Source organism: Maylandia zebra, linkage group LG6, assembly GCF_041146795.1.
Source record: "Maylandia zebra isolate NMK-2024a linkage group LG6, Mzebra_GT3a, whole genome shotgun sequence".
Lineage (NCBI taxonomy): Eukaryota > Metazoa > Chordata > Actinopteri > Cichliformes > Cichlidae > Maylandia > Maylandia zebra.
In genome coordinates, this window is record NC_135172.1 from 39,430,949 (window position 1) to 39,450,622 (window position 19,674).

Sequence of the window (19,674 nt, forward strand, 5' to 3'; positions counted from 1 at the left end):
AAAATTCACATTTGCAGTTTTAAAGAAAGCAGACACATAAGCATTTGCACAACAAAAAATCCTTGTATATGTTTAATAATAGACAAATCAAACATACAAGACACGACGCCCCAGCCAGACGATTGTCTGACACTTAATCAACCATAAGTGAAAACTGAAGGCCTCAAAGAGTAGGATTGCAGGTGCATCACGCTGGATTTCATCAGAATGTGCAGGTGTTTGAACTTTAAGGACTTCTTGCATGTTTTATGATCATGCAACTAGACAGCATTATTTTGACTGCAAAGAAAGGTGAATGGAAACTGTCTCTCTTTTCAACAAGGTAGTGCTGAAGGAGAGAAAAAGAACCCCAATACTATAAATAAGCTTCAAATTACTTCAAAATTCCATTGTGCTATATTAGCTATTGTCTTTTTAGATTGTGTCATTAGTGTCAATAATCAAATTTTGGTGTCTAATAGAAAGTAGAACAATGATCAATGGGCTGGATGTGGTGAAAACTAATGGAGGGAGATATTTCTGTACGATATCTATCATTTCTGGGTTAATAGTGATTGAATAATAGCCTAACGCTGTTTACTGAAAGCTGCCTTATTATATTTGCATGATTTCAAACACTCAGCAATACAAAAGCCCTCTTCTATAAAATTGATGTCATTGATGATTCCCTTGATAAACCGCAAAGCATCGATATCGTGTGCAGATTACATCATGAATGATGGAGTTTGGTATCATGAATATTTCATAAGCTTGAGGGGAAGAAGAAAGCATTGCATAATTTATCACATATGGAAAAGGATGTGCTAAAATGCAGTCATATCTGTCTTTGGTGCTGACGTTGGCACAGCTGGCCATTAATGATCTCTTTGGTGAGAAAGACCTAAAGTGCTGCTGTAGACAGAGTGCTGCGGTGGCACAGATTTTGATTTTCTTTTATAGAATAACAAATTGGTCCAAATTGCTTTCCATCAGTACAAATTAAATCTGCATCTTTGGAGCAGGCATTATGCCGGGTGAATACACAGTGGGTGGACTGGGGATAGAAACTGTAAATTGCCTCTAGATGTTCTCTAAAGTAACAGATTTATTGGGATGCTGTATTCTTTGAGTTACTTGGAGTTTATGGAATCAAGAAAAGTTGATTTTCTGAGAAAGGCAGACTCTTTGGTGTGGTGTTTAATAACAGAGCCATCAGCCACAGCATTAAAATCTCACCCAGTTTTGTGAACGTCTCCCCCGTGATGCCAAAATAGCTCTGATCCATGGGAAGATGGACACAGGGCATTCGTTTCCTCCTGTGGTTTGCAGTGGTCGGGTGCTGGCAGTGTATCGTTTAAGTCTCATGTGCTGTAATGTCACCTGTTTTTCTAGTTTTCTAGTTCAGGATTTTAAAAAGGTGAGTCTGTGGGGAATTTTAACGAATAGCTTTTAAATGGTAAATGGCCTGTATTTATATAGCGCTTTACTAGTCCCTAAGGACCCCAAAGCGCTTTACATATCCAGTCATCCACCCATTCACGCACACATTCATACACTGGTGATGGCAAGCTACATTGTAGCCACAGCCACCCTGGGGCGCACTGACAGAGGCGAGGCTGCCGGACACTGGCGCCACCGGGCCCTCTGACCACCACCAGTAGGCAACGGGTGAAGTGTCTTGCCCAAGGACACAACGACCGAGACTGTCCAAGCCGGGGCTCGAACCGGCAACCTTCCGATTACAAGGCGACCTCCCAACTCTTGAGCCACGACCGCCCCATTTAACATTTATTAAGTCCAAGATACTAAATATGTTTAACATTCTAGTTTGCAAGTCACACAAGTGAGCTGTTGAACTTTACAGCGTGCATGAACATTGTTTTAAATAAGTTAGAAGAGGATTTTTTTTAATGTTCGGTCCTCTCTCAATGATGTTATGAATACGCAAATGTATCTGTTTTAAATATATTTGCGAATGTTTCTTACGTCATGGAGAGAGCAGCACAGGTTCAACTATCCACGTTACACTTCAGAAAGTTGGTAACTGGGGCAGGATCGACTTCCAATCCCTTGAATGACTCCTGCTCGCATATACTTGTCTTATTATAGGGGAGCTCCGAAAAACTTTCTACTTCCAGCAAATTAATCTGAAAACAGCTTTCATCTGTCAAACTGTGCAGATGCACCACTCTGCACAGTGAAAGCTAAAAATCAAAAAGAAGCACAGAACCGTGTTTCTGATCCGCAACCAAGTTTTTTAGCTCTTAAAATATGAAGGGATTCTTTAATATTGATACGTTGATAACCCTCTCTTGCCAACTCAGATCTAAAGTTTATTTTCCTGTTTTGTTATTTTCCCTCTCAGCTGCATGATCAAACACTTCTGGAGATCTGAGATCAGGTTGTATGTGATGTACAAATGCAGCAACCACCATTTTTTTTAAGTTTGTCTTACAACTAGTTATCTAGTTGTCTTTTATGTGGATTGTGTACACCTGATCTCATTTCCTCCCAGTTGTCTAATCCCCATTAGCCCGCAGTGTGTGAGTATATAAAGCAGTCTAATTAAATAGCTTGATTTTTGTTAAATCCTGCATCCCTCCCGATTCCAAACTTGGCTCTTTTTCCTTTAGCCATGTGACAAAAATATACCTCAGGTTTCAAATGACAACAAATTAAACTCCGTCAATTGCCAACATTTCATACTGGCATCACAAAGGTTTCTGAAACAAAGTGGTAATGAAGCTAAAATCTCTGTACATCTGATTCCAATAACCTCTGTAAAGGTTATTCAAAGATTTAGGTGTGCTGGACCAGCAGTTATGTCAAATATAGATGGAAGAACTGAATCACTCAAGAGTCCATCTGGCCATGCTGGATGATGTGTAGAAAGTGAAGAAAGAGAATGACAATTTATTTAGACTTAGTGTGCTGAAAATCACGGTGGACTGTTTTTCCTCTTCTTTCCTTATATGATGGAGCAGATTTCCTTAAAATGATAATATCCCGGGTTCACATCTCTGACTTTGATCACAGAACTTCCACCAACTTGTTCTTCAAACTTTTTGTTTACAAAGGACAACCAGTCAGAACCAACTTTTCCTAAAGAAATAGATGAGCTGCTTTCAGGCACAGAAGAACCGAGAGGCTGCACCAGTGCACATGTGAACAGAATAGTGATTATTTTGAACTGTGAGTGATACAGAGCTACTCTAGCAGAGTCAAAGAGTAAAAACATGTTGATGGATCCACTTTAAGATGAGTCAGATTGTTCTGAAGAAATCTCAGGCAGTATATTTAAATGTGCAGTCAATTAAATGTGGACGTTTTCATAATAGGCTGTATTATGATATTATTAGGCTCATGGACTAAAATTAGTTAGACTCCCTGGACTAACTATTCCTGAAAACCAGCTTTAATTGGCATGCGTACATCCCTTGGGCCACTCGAGGCTAAGAGAAACGAGTCACAATAGCAACAGTAAAGCTGTGTTTAAACCAAATAAAATTAACTTGGTGTGCTTATTACACGCTGAGTTCCCTTGTTATACACACGAGTGGCAAATGCAAATGCACAGGACTTATTTTGGAAACACTCTAATGTATTACAAGTTAGCTGATACTTATTGAGTCTCCCTGTTGTTCTTTTGTGGCTCTTTAGCCATTGAATCCAGCACAGTGTTCATCAGCTATGATAAATAGTTCCATGATAGCCATGAGAGTGCTTTAAGGCTCCACAGAGTTGTAGACAATGACTGACTCAGCTGATTCTGCTGTGGGGTGTTGCTCCCTCTGTAGACGGCGAAAAAATATTGATTGTAGCAGCTTTAATTTGAGGATCTGTTTTTACTAAATATAACAGGGTCTCATGCTGGGTTCAGTTTTTTTGTGCATTTGCTAAATATATATAAAAGTCTGTTGAATAAAATGTCATTCCAAGTAAAGCAGGTAGTGAGATGATTTATTGGGGTTTAAGGCTGGTGTGGTAGCAGGATCTGAGCAAAGAGCAGTCACCGCCATTTGTCTCTGTGGTTGTTTTCTTCTGTCTCAGTGCCCCGTTCACACAAACAAACAGAAATCTACGCTGGTACCCCTTCAGTCAGGCTCTGACAGGTCGAGCGAGCGCTGACGTTGGTGAGATGTGGAATAATATATGTGAGGGGAGAGAGGGAGGGAGGGGAGGAGAGAGAGGAGAGTGGGGAGCCAGAGGCTGACAAATGGAGACAGCGAGAGAGGAAGAACAAAAATGGAGAGAGCATTTATTATGAGAAGCAGTCTCTGTGGTTATCGTAATTATCTCCTCCTAAACTTTGAATAACTTTTCATTGGCCGCTAAATCACAACTATAAATAACAACCTAATGTACTCCCCCCATCCTGCACTCAAACCGTCAAGAGATTTAAGGACAGGGGAAACATTATTACACCCTCTCCCTCCTCCTCTCCTTCTTTGCTCTTCCTCCTCCACCTCCATCTCTGTGCCCGCCTTCGGCCTCCGCCTCTCCTCCAGTCCCTCTCTTCCTCGCCCTCGGTGGGTTTCACTTGGAGGACATGGTGTAGCAGCCGTGTGGGTGCCACTGCATGTCACGAATGCGCCTAATGGACTGCATCTGGGGGCAGCGGGCACCAAACTCATTGAAATGCCTGTAATCACCCTTCTCCAGCAGAAACTGGCTGCCACGGTAGCCGGGGAACTGGTAACCCACCCAACTGAGGAGAGAAAAAGGGAGAAGAGAGGCAAGGATAGGGAATAATAGAGAGGGATTACAAGGTTGGACAGCAACTGTTCAGCAGAGAAAATGTGAGGCAGCAAAAAAGCATGAGGTGAAACAGAAACAGCAGACAAGTGAGAAACATGATGAAAGATGCTAGAAGGACACATGCTAATAATTTAGAGAGAGTAAACATCGAACAAATGATGTCATCGATCTGTTTATCATGCTTCTAGGTGTTAAAGCACAGACTCGTCTGCCTTCCAGCTGCCTGTTTGGAGACTGCGGGTAGCAGTCCAAATAAAGTAATCACAGCAGATAAAACAACAGTGTACGCTGGCTGCCACGCCTCTGGGAGCGCAGACAGAGACATGGAGCTGCTGACGTTCGTGACACCCTCATGTAGCTGCTGATGAAAAAGCCTCTATTCCTGAGCACATTACCAGATAGAGTGCTGTTTCTGTCAGTTTAAGAATGACGCCACCGATGTAGAAATGGTAAAAGGAGCTGGACTTTTTTTGACGCAGCTGTTGCAAAAGCAGAGTGTGGTGTTTGTGGTCAGTGCTGCTGAAAAATGCATGATTTATCAACCAGAAGGCTGGAAAAGGTAGCAGAGTTACAGCTTCACAGTCAGCCTTAAAGAAAAAGCAGGTCTTCTAGATTTCTGTTTGTTCACAAGGCTGATAGCACTCATATTTGGGGCTTGAAACAGTTCAAGTCTTGGTCTTTCACACTTGCAAAAAACACCCCCAGACTGTTAAGGTTCGCCAATTAAGATGTTATACATTGTTTATTGAATTCTAAAAGAATAGGAAGTGTAAAAACTTCATGAAAGCTGAGTTTTATGGGGTGCTTTGCTAGCTTGTTACCTCGTTGACAGCAAGCTTGTTGAAGCTGCTGCACCCAAATCAGGCCCACAACTACAAACTCTTGTTTTATACCAATGTTTCATGGTTTTGTTGGAATCACATAGCATATAGCAAGTTAATTTGTGAGCTTTGCATGTGCTGTTAAGCTGACTATTGCTTTCAAAAAAGATCCAGGTTAGCTTAAGCCCTGTTTCCAGTCTTTATGCAAAGTTAAGCTAGCTGGATGTTGGCTTTAGCCTCATATTTAGCACACTACAGAGTGGTATTATTCTACTCATTTAACTCTTTGGAAAAATGCAATAAGATGTTGTAATTTCACAAACTACTCACGTTCCACAGCTGACCATGATGCTGCCCACCCTGTCAGTGAAACCATAGGAAAACAGGCTGGGAACGTCATCATCCATGATTTCCATCTTGCGGCCCTTGAATTCTCCAACCTCATACAGGCATATCTTGTGCTTCTCGGGATCCTGCGAGGTGGCGGGCATGAGGAAGGAGGAAAAGAGAATAAGGATGTAAAGAAGGCAAATAAAAGTAGAGCAAACTTCCACCAGTTGAGTGGCTGGAACATAGGACTCACCATGCGGACAGGCCTGAAGGACAGCAGGTAGTCATTCTTCTGGCAGTTGCTCCAAGAGTCCCAGCGGGGGTACTCGCCCTTCTCCAAGATGAACATTTCTCCACAGAAGTTCATCTGCTCAAAACCCACGAAGCTGAGGACGGGGAAAAGGAGAGGAAGGAGAGTGATCATTGAACGTCCCTCAAGAAGAGTCAGCTCACTGATTACACTCAAATGAATGAGCTGACTCCTCTTGAGGAGTGTGCAGCTTGTAAAAATCTTATAGGATCTTGGCCTCTGCTGCTTTGATTTTTAAATGTGTCCCTTGTTGCACTACTCCTTATCTCCTTGCTTATATTTTCTTTTATTAACTGACATACTTCCATCACTTGTGCTTTGTGTGCTTTATTATGTTAGCAGCCAAAGTTCTCTGCATTGCTGTACTCTCTGCAAAATCACTCGGGATAAAAGCATCAGCATAATGCCAAATGCAAAGTGGGGAAATGTCACATAATGGTGGAGTGTAGCTGTTAAATCACCTGCTCTTCTCTTAGAGGAGTGTGGGTGCTGCTGGGTACCACACTAGTACATGTGGGTGTATACGTCTCACAGCACGCAATCGGAATACTTACGGCCCACAGTCGACACGCAGGGAGCGCACCTTGTCCATGCCCAAGTCACACACGTTCATGCACTCGGCGTTGATCTCAATACAGCGGCCCTGGAAATTCTCCTGGTCGTAAACCCACATCTGAACGATTGCAGTGGGGAGCAAAGAAAATAGGAGTGGAGGTCACTGAGGTAGGTTCAGATTCAAGGGAAGATATATGAAGCAGGAAGTGTGACACGGGGAGATAAAGATGAAGTGCCAATGTTTTTATGACAGCTACCTCCACAGTGATTTAACACACTGGGGGTTTTTTCTGTCAGTTATAGTTGTCAGCCACCCCCTCAAAGAGCTATAAGAACCAGCAGGTCGCGCTAACAGACGTCCGCTCACAAGGTAAACTGTTACAGTGGTGTGAGGCCAGCTGCTTCCCACTGTGTGAAAAATACTGTATGCTGTATTTGTGATGTTTAATCATCTGTTTTACGTGTGTGTGTGTGTGTGTGTGTGTGTGTGTGTGTGTGTGTGTGTGTGTGTGTGTGTGTGTGTGTGTATACTGTACCTTGTAAGATGTTAAGCCCATCTCAGACGTCTTGGTCTGAGCTGCTTTCCCATCAGTCTGGGAAGCAGACTTGGATTTCTCTCCTCCAGCAGACATGACGACTGGGATAAAAAAAGAAGCTGTTATAGCTCTAGTTTGACTTTTACTGTCACACTAAGAGGTTGTAAAAAAATCTTTACTTAAGAATAGGGTCTAATGATTTGTTATTCAGTAAACAAGACCTTTAGCTTTCACATGTTCATCTGATCCTGATTGAAGTTGAATTAGGAATGACCAAAAATAGCAAAAATGAGGGTCGTTCTTTACAGACTCTTTTCTTTATACATTCGTTATTTTTACCTTCCTGTTAGAAAAAATGAATGCCCTCAGCTCAGAAGGTTCAAAGATTCATACATCCTGAGTCATTTCTGTACAGTTTCTAAGCATGCTGCATTTACAAAGCTGGCACATGTGTGTTAAAGTAATCGGCATTAAAAGAACCAATCAGAAAATGTCCCAAAAACCTTTACACAACTAAGATCTACTTCAGAACAAAAGCTAAAAAAAAACACTCATCAAAAGCAGATTTTAGTAGGTTGAAGCTTTTCTTGGCTCTGAATCTGAAATGTTGCACTTTCAATGCTGCATTTGTGAAACCAGCTTGATTCCCAGATCCCCATTGGAATTTAAAATGTAAACATTAGTTTCTAAACTCCAGTGCTTTTTTCTGAATATGCCCAAGTGCATTTACTGACAGCTGCTGGCTGCGTACAAAAGAAAAATCACATTTTTGCCAACATTTGACTTCAGTTATAATTAGCTTCCTAGCTTGTCCTCTGGGTTAGTGAAAAGTTTCTATCTTTCTGTTCTGTTCTGTATGTTTGTCCACTGTCTTACCTGTGGCTGTGTGTGCGTAAAGGAGTAGACTCAGGCCTGAGACTGGTGGTCTGTGTGAGAGTGCGCGGGGCCCCTCGTCGCTTTTATATGCTGGCGCCCAGAGAGAGGGGATTATAGACACAGAAACAAACTCGCTGAGCTCACAGCCCCCACAGAATAGAAATACCCCCATCATCAAAGAGAGAGAGACGGGCAGAAAGAGAGACAGAGCATATGGTTGAAATAATATGAGGAAGAAAATATGACAAACTCAGATATATCAACATATGGTCGACCTCAGATGACTTAACCGCATCTGGAGTTATAATCAGGATCGACTTTTGTTTTAGCCAAATGCTAAAACAAGCAAATTTTTAGAATTGTGAATTTCAAATGAAATCAAATACATTTTTGTGTAATTTTTTTTTTCTTGTCGTCAGTGATCTGCTACATTTTGATAGGTTAACAAAAGACAAAGTAACCTTATAAAAGCTTGCTCATTGTATGAACTCGTGCACTGAGTGAAAGAAATGACAGTCCAGCTGGAGTAATGTGAGATAATGCACTTTTCTACGCCCTTACAGTTTCAGTGTAATGACAGCCAAGCTGACCAGGTTCACATTAATGAGCCTATTGCAAAATCATTCCCTCCTGTTCCCTTCAGTGCTATAAAAAAAGAGGCGCTGGGAAAAACAATAACAGGAAAAACAATAAGCTGTGAGAAGCAATAACGGTCCAGTGCCTGCACCTCAGGGTGAGCAAAGAGGTTCAAGGTTTGCATGGACAATAATCTGATTCTGTCTCTGTTCATCTCAGTAGGAGAAGGCTTTTATATCAAAGCTTTGCCTTTTTTCCCTGTATGGGTCAGTAAAATATTACAGTGAGTGTTAGCTGGAAAATGTAAAAAGTGTTTGAGATGTTTATTTCAAAGCACTCACAAGAGAACAAGCAAAACAGTCGTAGTTGTAGCATTCGAGGTCACGTGTTGTGCTTCATCAAGGCTTCAGATGACGACAGGAGGGAAATATGAGGTGCAGCTGAGTGCTACATGAGATTGTGAGCATTCAGGTAAAACCATTCATGTCTTCAATTCAATGTTCAGACTTATTAATTTTGAAACTTGAATTTGCTCAAATCATTATGCTCAATTAAGCATCATTGAAAGGTCAGTGGAGGAAGTGATGCAGGAGTGAATCAGACCCAGTGAAGTGGCTGAGGACTGCAGAGAGTCTCTTGAAGGAGAAAAACAAGGGAAGCAGGAAACAGCACAATAATACACATGAAAATGGATTTAGCAAAGCCGTGGAGGGTCAGCACTTTTACCTCTTTGCTGTTAGCTGGTTCTGGGTTTAAACTGATTGGGGTATTGCTTGTAGGTGTCTTCCCACACTCCAAAGACATGTCGGAGACAGATGGACAGAAAACAATTTCTATAAGCAAAAGTGAAAATAAATGATAGGTCTGGGTGGCGCAGTGGTTAGCAATGTCACCTGAACCAGCCGGAGTCTTTCTGTGTGACGTTTGCATGTTCTCGCTGCACCTTTATAGGTTCTCTCTGGGTGCTACAGGTTCCTCCTAGAGTCTAAAGACATGCATGTTACATTAACTGGCAATTATATTTCACTATAGGTGTGACTGTGAGTGTTATCTGTGTCTCTGAGTTGCTCCTGTGATGGACTGGTGACCTGTCTTTACCTCGCCTTCCCACAGCTGGGAACACATTTAATCTAACCACCTGTTATGCGTCTGTTCCTTAAGCTAAAGATGCAGATTCATTTGTTTTGTTTCTGTTCTGGTTAGAGAAAGCTTTAATGTTTTCTGAACAAAGTTGTACACTCTGTTGTATGATATTTCCTTTTTTAACTTCCTGCATAAAATACCCTTCATAACCTAGACCAAGATTCTTCAAGAATCTTTATTTTATTATATTTAAACCCATAAGATGGTTCATGTAATCCAATAGTCCAATGCATTGTTTTTGTAAATAGATAAACTATTTCCAGCTGTTCTGAAATTATTTGAAAATTTTGTTCTGATGACCAGTTTTTCTTTTAGCATAATAAACTTATTTTAGATAACACAGTGTGCTGTTGGAACACAGAAGTGATGGCTGCTGAAAATATACCTGTGTATGTTTCATTAAATTTAAGTTACAAGCTATGATTATTGATTCCATTAATTATTATTTACAAACCTTCTGAATAGTGACATATTATAATAGATGAAAGCAAACTGACTTCTTTCAAAAACAGAGCCATGTCCAACTGGCTGTAAACATGTAAGCAGTTGTGTATATAATAAAATTCCCGTTACATTTTAAAGCAGGAAATTAATGCATTTTTCAGCATAAATCTCTTTGTAACAACCTAACACAACTTCAAATACTATGCAGAATTATGGAAGAGGCAGTCTTTATACAATATAAAGTCAGATCATATATGCAAGGCATGTGTACTAACATGTTTTAGTAGATCTGGCATCGAATAATGAAATAGCCAACAAAACTGTGACATTTTCCATGTGCTTTGATAAAAGATCCTCTTCAAAGAGCCCATTGATTGATATGTGGAGCACAGTGGATGCATCTCCACAAATGTGAAATACTCTGAATAATGGCTGAATACTGGTTTGATTGGTTTTTCTTACTTGGGGAAAAATATGCTAGATTAGCTTTGCCTTTAATGACATTGTATGCTTTACTTTTCATACATAGGCTTGTTTTTATATCCCGTGTTTAACAAAGACAGCCCATTTTGCTAAATGACTCAAATCCAGTTTCATCCCCTTCACCGGGAGCTTTTACAACAATTTCTACAATGACTGAAAAACCATCTACTGAACCCTCTATGTGTCTATTTTTCATCATATAATTTGTGAAGCTGACATTTACAGCACAGCACTAAAAAACTTCTCATATGTGTATCAGTGAAATGAAAGTTTAGTTAATTATAGTTGTGAGTCAACTTAGTTTGTATAGTTATTTCTATAATTTCACTATTGCCAAATATACCTCATAGGTCTTTACAGTGTGTACAGCAGACAACACCATCGGTCCTTGTTGCCTAAAACATGAAACCTAAACATATTTGTGTTTCAGATGGGTATATATATATATATATATATATATATATATATATATATATATATATATATATATATATATATATATATATATTTGAGCCTCTGGAAATACGACTATTAAATATTTAATGTGATACTTTTGTAAAACCCCTTCTGCTAACAGTAACAACTATCAGATTTCATGGGTTTTTTCCCCCAAAGATCTGCTTAATGCTTTCTCCCTCCGACACCCAAATGAAACCTCTGTCCAGCCTCATTCATGTCTTTCATGTAAAACAGCAGATCGAAGCACTTTGTCCAAGACAAGTTTCTTCTGGACAAATCCACACAGTGTGAGTACATTTTTTTAGAGCACAGCAGGATAAAAGCTGGGAGTCGTGACTTAGCCACTTAGCCACTGCCTTTTCATGTGTGTGTTTTGTGTGTGTTTGCCTGTGTGATGTTAAACATGTTAAGGAGAATTTGAGGCTCTGTTGATGAAATGTCAAGCAGCAAGGGGCTGACCGAAGGAGGTTTAAAACAACTGAAGGGTCAAAATGATCTGTCAAAGGCTCGCAGTGATGTCAAAACCACTTTCCTTGTATTTTTTCACAACTTTTACGCTTTCTTTTATAGAATCTATATAACATGCATTATTAATTAACAGTTATCAATAACGTATTGAATTTAATTATTCGGTCCCAATTTCCTCCACTTTTGGAAGCCACCATTTAAACAGACTCCCCGGATGACTCTCCAAATCCTCCTCATTCTCTGCCTATAGCCCCGGCCATTGTTGCTCTATACGATGGCACTGCTGACCTATACGAATAGACTAAAAACAGCCACGCATTCATCGCCCGCATCTCTGTGACTGCGCTCTATATGATCTGCTGAGTCGACAGGCCCCATAGGGTTACAAAGAGAGAGAGAGAGAAAGAGGTAAGGGGGTGGGCGTGTGGGGGACATGGAACGCGAGCAATGAGCCCGTGCGTAAATTCGCAGTTGCGCGTGCACAAACCGTTTTTACGCACGACGCCAGGAGCGATCATTTTCTCACCTGCGGCAATTTTCCCACACTTACCGGATGTTTTCCTCAAGCTACCTTCAAAATAAATGTTGAGGGGGGCTCCACATATTAGGCGTCGATATGATTAATATACAAAATACACTCAATATTTGCGAAGTGATTATTTTATTTATCTTCTGTAAGCAAAATTTACTAATCTCAGAACTTAAAGCTTATGACTTCAGAATGCTTGCTGCTGATGCTGTGAAAGTGATTCAGTAAGTTGTAAATTTGTTTGAATCAGAATAAACAAGCAGGAATAAAAACAACACTAACTTGAGGACTTAAAAATGTAATTGAATATGTCGGCAAGTTAGCTTCTCTGTGACAAGCTGATAGAAGATAATAAATATATATATATATATATATATATATATATATATATATATATATATATATATATATATATATATATTCTAAGAGTATAAAGAGCTAGTGTTGTACTTTAATTTTGAAGAATTTAGCCGGAAGACATCGGTCATGTTCCTGTCCTACTTCAAACACTCACCGCTTTCACGTCATTGGAAAAGAAGGGCGCACGCGCACACTAACGAGCATGAGCATCCCGCGTGAACGCCAGTATAAAAAAGAACCTCCAGGTTCAGACCAAAGTCTATGCAAACGGCATTTAGATTGTGAGGAGTGTCAGCAGCGCATCCAGGTAAGATGACCCGGAAATTTCCTGCTTCAAAACTTTCCCACGGGGTGGTTTAATTGATTAAACGGGCCTGATTGGTCCTATTGCAGATATGAGAAGGTGGAGGTTAAATTTATACAGAAAGAAATCTCAAACAGAAACTGTTGCTGTGATTTTAAAAACTACTCCAGACATGCTGCATTTTAATGCCTGTACATATTCTCATTCATGCTCTTTATCTCTCTTTACTCTAGAAATGAATAGAGTCGTTAGAGCCCACATGACCTCACCTATGATGTTCCCTAGAATGGACACTGCTCCTTTCTTTAAGGTGAATTCACACACTTTTTATTTGCACTCATAAATGTAAAGTGTAAACATGCCCAGCTTCACCCATTCTCCGTGTCTCCCCCCATGCGCAGGTGACTGTGTTTGAGCAGGAGCATTTCCAGGGCAAGTGTCTGGAGTTCACTTCTGAGTGCTGCAACATCCACAACTGTGGTATGGACAACATCCGCTCCATCCGAGTGGAGAGTGGAGCGTGAGTCACACAGCCTGTACGCCTGCAAGTCTCTGTGGACAGCTGACTGTGTGTGTGTGTGTGTGTGTGTGTGTGTGTGTGTGTGTGTGTGTGTGTGTGTTTATGTAATTGTGTCTCTGTGATACAAGGGTAGAGAATGAGGCACCCACTACCAAACATGCCACCACGAAGGCCACTGCATCCTACATGTAGGGTTCACACACCAAGGCAGTAATGGGGGGTGAAAAGGAGTCTTTTATTTTAAAGACATTCAAATTGCTTTCACCATTTCTGGCTTTAAAGGCTGTTATACATTCCTCATCATTTATTCTTTAAGGCCACATGAGTGGTTTTATTTTTATAGCTTGCTGTGCACCTTTTTTTAATTGCTTGTATGTGAAGGTCAGTGTCAGGATCTCTCAGATAAAGATGATGCTTTTAGAAAGAACTATCTGTTTAGAGTAGCTTTAAAAAATGATATCCATTATGTACTACCAGTGCTGTTATAATAACCTTTCGTGAAGCTTTACTGGACTGGAAACACTTTGTGCTACTCAGATATTTCAATTTCTTAATGAGTTTAGATATTTTAGAGCAGGGATGTCAAACATAAGCCCTGGGGGCCCTAATCAACCCAGCAAGGACGAGTCCACTGGACAGCTTTGTGAAGGACTGTGCAGATTTTAAACTTTTTACTGTATTTTCATAGGTTTTACAGCTTCTTCTATTCATAAAGACCTCCTCTGTTGTCCTTCGTACTACAAAGTAGTGAATTAACAGGCAATAAACTATTATCTACTGTAAAACTTCATTAAAAGTGTGAATTAATAAAAACTTTATGTTTTATAAATATGGGGCAGTCTAGTTAATGAGCTACCAGAACTTTTACAGTAATTTTACACATTGATTATGGAAAAACTGAGACGTACTGTTGGAATTGCAATTTTATTTCTTTAATTCTACATTAGTTCATCTCAGGGATTAAATATTTAGTTCAGTGTCCTTCACTAGTCCGGCCCACTTCAGATCAAAGTGTATGTAAAACAAGTTTGACATCCCTGTTGTAGAGTTTGGAGTTATCCGTGGTGAGAAGTAAGTTGAGTACCTGCTTTGAAGCACTTGAGCAGAGTATTTCTATTTATGTGAGTTTATATTTCTACTCCTTTTGGTATCAAAATATCGTGCTAATTTTCAGCAACAAATAGATGAACGTGCTGACTACCCAACCATCATAAACCATTAAATAACCAAGTACAGAAGTTGTAAAGGAATCGTCTATTTAAGAGACAAAAATCTGAATTACATTTTAAAATTATCCTCTTGCCTGTGATGCTCCGTGTGTATGTACATGATTTTTCTTTTAATTATAATGAAATGAGTTGCTTGCTTTGTCCAAAGCTCCAGAAAATGCACTGGACTGTTCTCCGGACAGGAGCAATGGGCCCTTCCAGAAATCATGACCCAAACACAAACAAAACAAAAGCCACAAGCAATTTTGTTCTGAAAGATTTTATGTAGGACATATTTCTTTCATTCACCAGCCAAGAGTGGGTGCAGCTAGCTAACATTAACACAGCTGAAGGGGGACACCCTCCTTTCACACTGTCAGGTTAGAGACTCTTTCTTCTGCGCTGTGAGGTTAGCGGTGGAAGTGGACAGACAAGAAAACTGTTCACAACAAGGTTTGTGGATATTTTGGGCTTTTTTTTAAGACTTCATTTGATTTTTGGGTGAACTGTTCACTTATAATTGTGATTAATAACTTTTTCCCCCTCCATCTGGAGAAAAGAGTGATGTATTTCAAATCTTTCAAATTCCTTGTAGCTGTTTTTCGTCTTACCTAGCTCTCACTTTCTGACTTTTTAGTTCACTAGCTAACTGCTAACAGGTGTTTTTAAAGCCTTTATTGCAAAAGAAAATCTTGATAGTTAAGCACAAATGTACATTTGCAACATGTTGTTGAATACTGGGCTAAACTTTGCTGTAAAGTTCTGAAAAACTGAGCAGAGCCACACATTCAATCAGTAGCTCCTGCTGTTTTATCATTAAAAGGACTGCTCCACTTTTCATTTTCCACTTTAAAGGACACTTTACAGGTTTAAATAGTTTTACACTGTCATGATACATTTATCTTAGGTTTAAACTCAGCCAGCCCAGGAGTAATCAGTAGCCCTCACCATCCTGACTCGTGGATTCAAATATTATGTTCTTGGTTGAGCATGAACGTGTGTGACATTTCCGTCATTTGCAGATTTGTTTGTGTTTATGTAAAACATAACAAGAAGCTCATTTTGATCATATATTCTTAAGGACTTTAATGTGACCCACATATTTGTTCCTAAAATGTATAGAAATGTGTCAGTTTTATCAGTGTCAGAAATGTGTCAGAAAGTTTTATCAGACTCACAACTTGAACTGTGAGGCTCAAGTTGTGATTCCTAAAGGAAAGTGTAGTCCCTTCCTCTGTAAATAATGCAGCTGTCTGCTGGTGATGTCTCACAGGATCAGAAAGTCTTTGGACTTCTCTTAATTTAGGAGCAGAGCACTAGATGTAACGCTCTGGGACATTTATGCATGTATTTATTCTTAACGCTGAGTGTAAGAGCAAACTTGTGTCTGACGCACTTAGGACCAAATCGTTGCTGCTTGTATCTTCATACGTAACCGCCCAGGCCTTAGTCATGGTGTGTAAAGCCTGCCAGAGTAGTGATTCTCCAAACACATGCTGCTTTCGCCAGTTCTATCTTATCAGTGGAAAAACACACTGAAAAGTAAAAGATGGTGAGCTCTGCTTTTCACTAACAGCGCAGTGTCAGCTATTTGTACTCCCTTCCTCTGTGCAAATGTGTTACTATTTTGTGGGAACAAAAGTGGGGACTTAAAACTATATACCAGTTTTTAAATTGCGTTGATAGGCCACGTAAAACCAGAGTCATGATAAAAAAAAATATACGCAATGTTTTTTCCTGAATACTATCACTATGTTTACTGCAGGAAGAAACACTAAAACTGCGTTTTCTAAGGAAAGCACCCAGAAGAACTCTCTGCTTGCGAACAAAAACAAAGAAACCCTTTCCTATTGATGGAAAATTTACCATGTCGACCAATCAGAAAATGATTCTATTAATTCAAGTCACATGCACAATAGTCCCCGTTGGTCACTTTTATCAAAAGGCACAGACTATTGAAAAATGGGCAATGTGACAGCGCCTCAAAAAACTCTCTCGGTTGGCCTGGGGAGGGTCAAGTAAAGTTCACTTAAGTGTTTCTATCAAAAATACTCCTCAAAAAATTTTTGGCAGTTTTATTGTGTGGACACAACTCAGATTTTGGTTGCAATTTTTATCTAAGACTAATTTAATTACAAATAGATACTTTTTAAAAACATTGTGTTGCAGTGGTGCAGTAAGCACAGAAAAGAACTTTATCTGCCTGAGCTGGAGGCGGCAGAGCTGAAGATGCTTAGATTTTTGTTGGGAGTGACCAGGAGGGACAGGATCTGAAATGAATATAACCGAGGATGTAGAGAGCCAAGGCTGAGGCCATGTTGGCATGTGCAGAGGAGGGCTAGAGGATATACTGGACAAAGGATGTTAAAAATGGAACTGCCAGGCAGGAGAAACGAGGAAGACCACAGAGAAAGTTTGTAGATGTATTGAAGGAGGACATATGGGGTCGGTGTAACAGAAGAGGATGCTAGGTTCAGGGGGAGACGGAGGCAGATGATCCGCTGTCCCTAGCATCCTCTAAAAGGAATAGCTGAAAGAAGAAGATTGTAGAGTAGTGATCCAAATTTTTAGACTATTTAAAATGAACTACAGGAGAGTAAAAATACCATCAAACATTGTAGCTTGATTACTTCCCCTTTTATCTGTGTTGATATACATTCTTTCAGATACATTTACACAACATTATCTGAACACTGGGGGGAAAAGTTGAGCTGAAACTTCTTTTAGTTTGTTGATACATTTTTTATGAAGTATTGATTTGGGTACAAAATCCCATTTCAGAGCAGGTAGGAAAAAACACTGACAGCTGTTTGGTCAATAAAAAAAACAGAAGTTGCAGTGCATTGTTCTCTCCATTGTCTTTAAAAAATGTATGTTAGTCAGACTCAAGACAGGCAGTCTTTTATTCACAACTTTTTCTTTCTCAGACATCATTTGGTGGGGAAAAAACACTTTCAGGATTGTTTTTCACTTTTTGGTCCTTTGTCTTGTAGGAATAGGATGACATGTGGGACTGCACAACAATTTTATCCCTGGTGTTTTTGAAGTTCAAACATATCAAACATTCAGATCTCTCTGAATTAGTACGTATTAACGCATTCTTGCTCCACATTAAGTCTTGTTAATGGCTGATAACTCATTGTGGGAAAGTTACATAAGATGATGGCTGACCTGTTGGTTGTAAATATGAGTTCGAGAATTCTGTTTTTAATTTTGCGTGTGTGCAAAAAACCAGAAAAAAAAATCCAAAATAGGACACTCACAGCTTACGACATGATGCATCAGCACTCATGAGGCTGACGAGCAGGCCCTCTCATCCTGTCTGATGTCACTTGTCTGATTTATGTTCAGACTGATTTCAAACTGTGCTGATTACCATTTTTGCTCTGATATTTTTACCTCTGCCACTCTTTTTTCCAGCTGGGTGGGTTTTGAGCACCATGATTTCCAAGGCCAGCAGTTCATCCTGGAGAGGGGCGAGTACCCCAACTGGGAAGCCTACAGCGGCTCTCTGTCCTACCACACTGAACGCTTCATGTCATTCCGCCCCATCTACTGTGCTGTGAGTAGCAGCAGAGGGAGGAAAGGGTTGGGGGATACAAAAATGAAAGGGTACAAAATAAGCGGGAGTGAGAGAGATGATGATAGTGAGTGACAGAAGGTGCAGTGAGCCACACAGCGGGTGACTGAGACAGCTCAAAAATAGAAATCAGACAGCTCACAGCTAAATCTGTGCTCCCTCTGCGCTAACATTAGTCTGTTTCTTTTTCTCTATTTCCAAAGTCTCACCACAGCAGCCGTATGATGATCTTTGAGAGGGAAAACTTCATGGGGCGTTGCACCGAGCTGTGTGACGACTACCCCTCCCTGGAGGCCATGGGCTGGTTCATGCCCGAGGTGGGCTCCATGCATGTGCAGTGTGGCGCGTAAGTTAGACACGTTCCTCCTTAATTCTTCAAGTTTAAGTAAAAGCCAACATGAGTGGCTTCAAAGATGCTTGCTCTCCAAGTGCTTGCACATTGGGGATCATTGGGCATCTCTTCATAATGTTTCCATTACAATATAAAATACTTTGGGGAGTAAATAAAACTGATTTGAAAGCAGCTGCATAGATAGAGGAGAACAAAATCCATTAAGAACTGAGACTAAAGACACACCCTGATTTACATGCTCAAGTCACTTTCACACTCCTGAAACGTCTAGAGTCGTTCTTTCTTACATGACTTTTCTTGTGTGGTATTTTCTCTCAACTCGAAAGGCTCAATTTGTTTTGATGAGGAAGTTTTGAGGTATGCAGGAGGTAGGTCACATGATCCACCATGTCACCAGATTATCTGCTAAACTCTCAAATGGGCCTGACTGTACATTATATCTTTAATTTGTGCCTCCTCGTCTCGTCTCCACCTTCTGACTGTGACCTAGAAATGATCTGAGATGTCAGTACTGAAAATTGTGTCAGTTACTAAAATGCACCGGAGAGGAGAGAGAGGAGGCTGCAGGTCTTACAAAGACCAAGTGTTTTTACCTCGGATTTTTTTTAAAAAGAATATTTTGTTTTAATAGGTTGTTTCAGTGATTTAAGGTGGTCAGCTATGTGACCAAAGCTTCTGTCCTTCAACTTTTCTGTGTAATTTAAAAAACAAAGTTTTCTTTTGATAGAGTAGATCACAGTTACATCTGAGATCATGAACTACAGCACTATTACAATTGTAGCTAATAAATTCATGATCGTGTTGTGTCACATCATGTTGAATTGACATTACTTTAAAATAAGCCCCAATTGCAAATATGTCTTAAATGCATGTGTGAAAAAGGGCTTCACTGTCAACATTCCGAGCAAGACTTTATTCCCTTCCAGGAGACATATTTTTATTTTAAAATACACGCTTAGTGCTCTACATTTCACACATGAGCTTCAACAAAAGGTTGAGAGAATAAAACTGAGGCTCTGTTCCAAGTTATCTTTTTGAAACGTGGATCGCAGAGCAGGAGATGCTTTGCGTCAGCAGTGCTGT

At 40.1% G+C, this 19,674-nt stretch overlaps 2 protein-coding genes across 2 annotated transcripts in view; one reads left to right on the forward strand and one right to left on the reverse strand.

Moving 5' to 3' along the window:
* Window positions 1-3,918: 3,918 nt before the first annotated feature.
* crybb1l2 (crystallin, beta B1, like 2) lies at window positions 3,919-8,187 on the reverse strand. The gene is made up of 6 exons (XM_004538842.3): window positions 8,166-8,187; window positions 7,290-7,390; window positions 6,753-6,871; window positions 6,142-6,274; window positions 5,889-6,031; window positions 3,919-4,687 (listed from the first exon to the last, which is right to left on the reverse strand). The coding sequence occupies exons 2-6, from the start codon at window positions 7,383-7,385 to the stop codon at window positions 4,516-4,518; spliced, it is 663 nt and encodes a 220-aa protein (XP_004538899.1). The 5' UTR covers window positions 7,386-7,390; window positions 8,166-8,187; the 3' UTR covers window positions 3,919-4,515.
* Window positions 8,188-12,800: 4,613 nt separating this feature from the next.
* LOC101464735 (beta-crystallin A1) overlaps window positions 12,801-19,674 on the forward strand; it is an 8,652-nt gene continuing 1,778 nt past the window's right edge. The window contains exons 1-5 of the mRNA XM_004538841.4: window positions 12,801-12,934; window positions 13,165-13,241; window positions 13,333-13,451; window positions 18,080-18,221; window positions 18,443-18,585. Coding sequence (XP_004538898.1) covers window positions 13,167-13,241; window positions 13,333-13,451; window positions 18,080-18,221; window positions 18,443-18,585 — 479 coding nt within the window. The 5' untranslated portion in view covers window positions 12,801-12,934; window positions 13,165-13,166. The remainder of the gene's footprint in view (window positions 12,935-13,164; window positions 13,242-13,332; window positions 13,452-18,079; window positions 18,222-18,442; window positions 18,586-19,674) is intronic.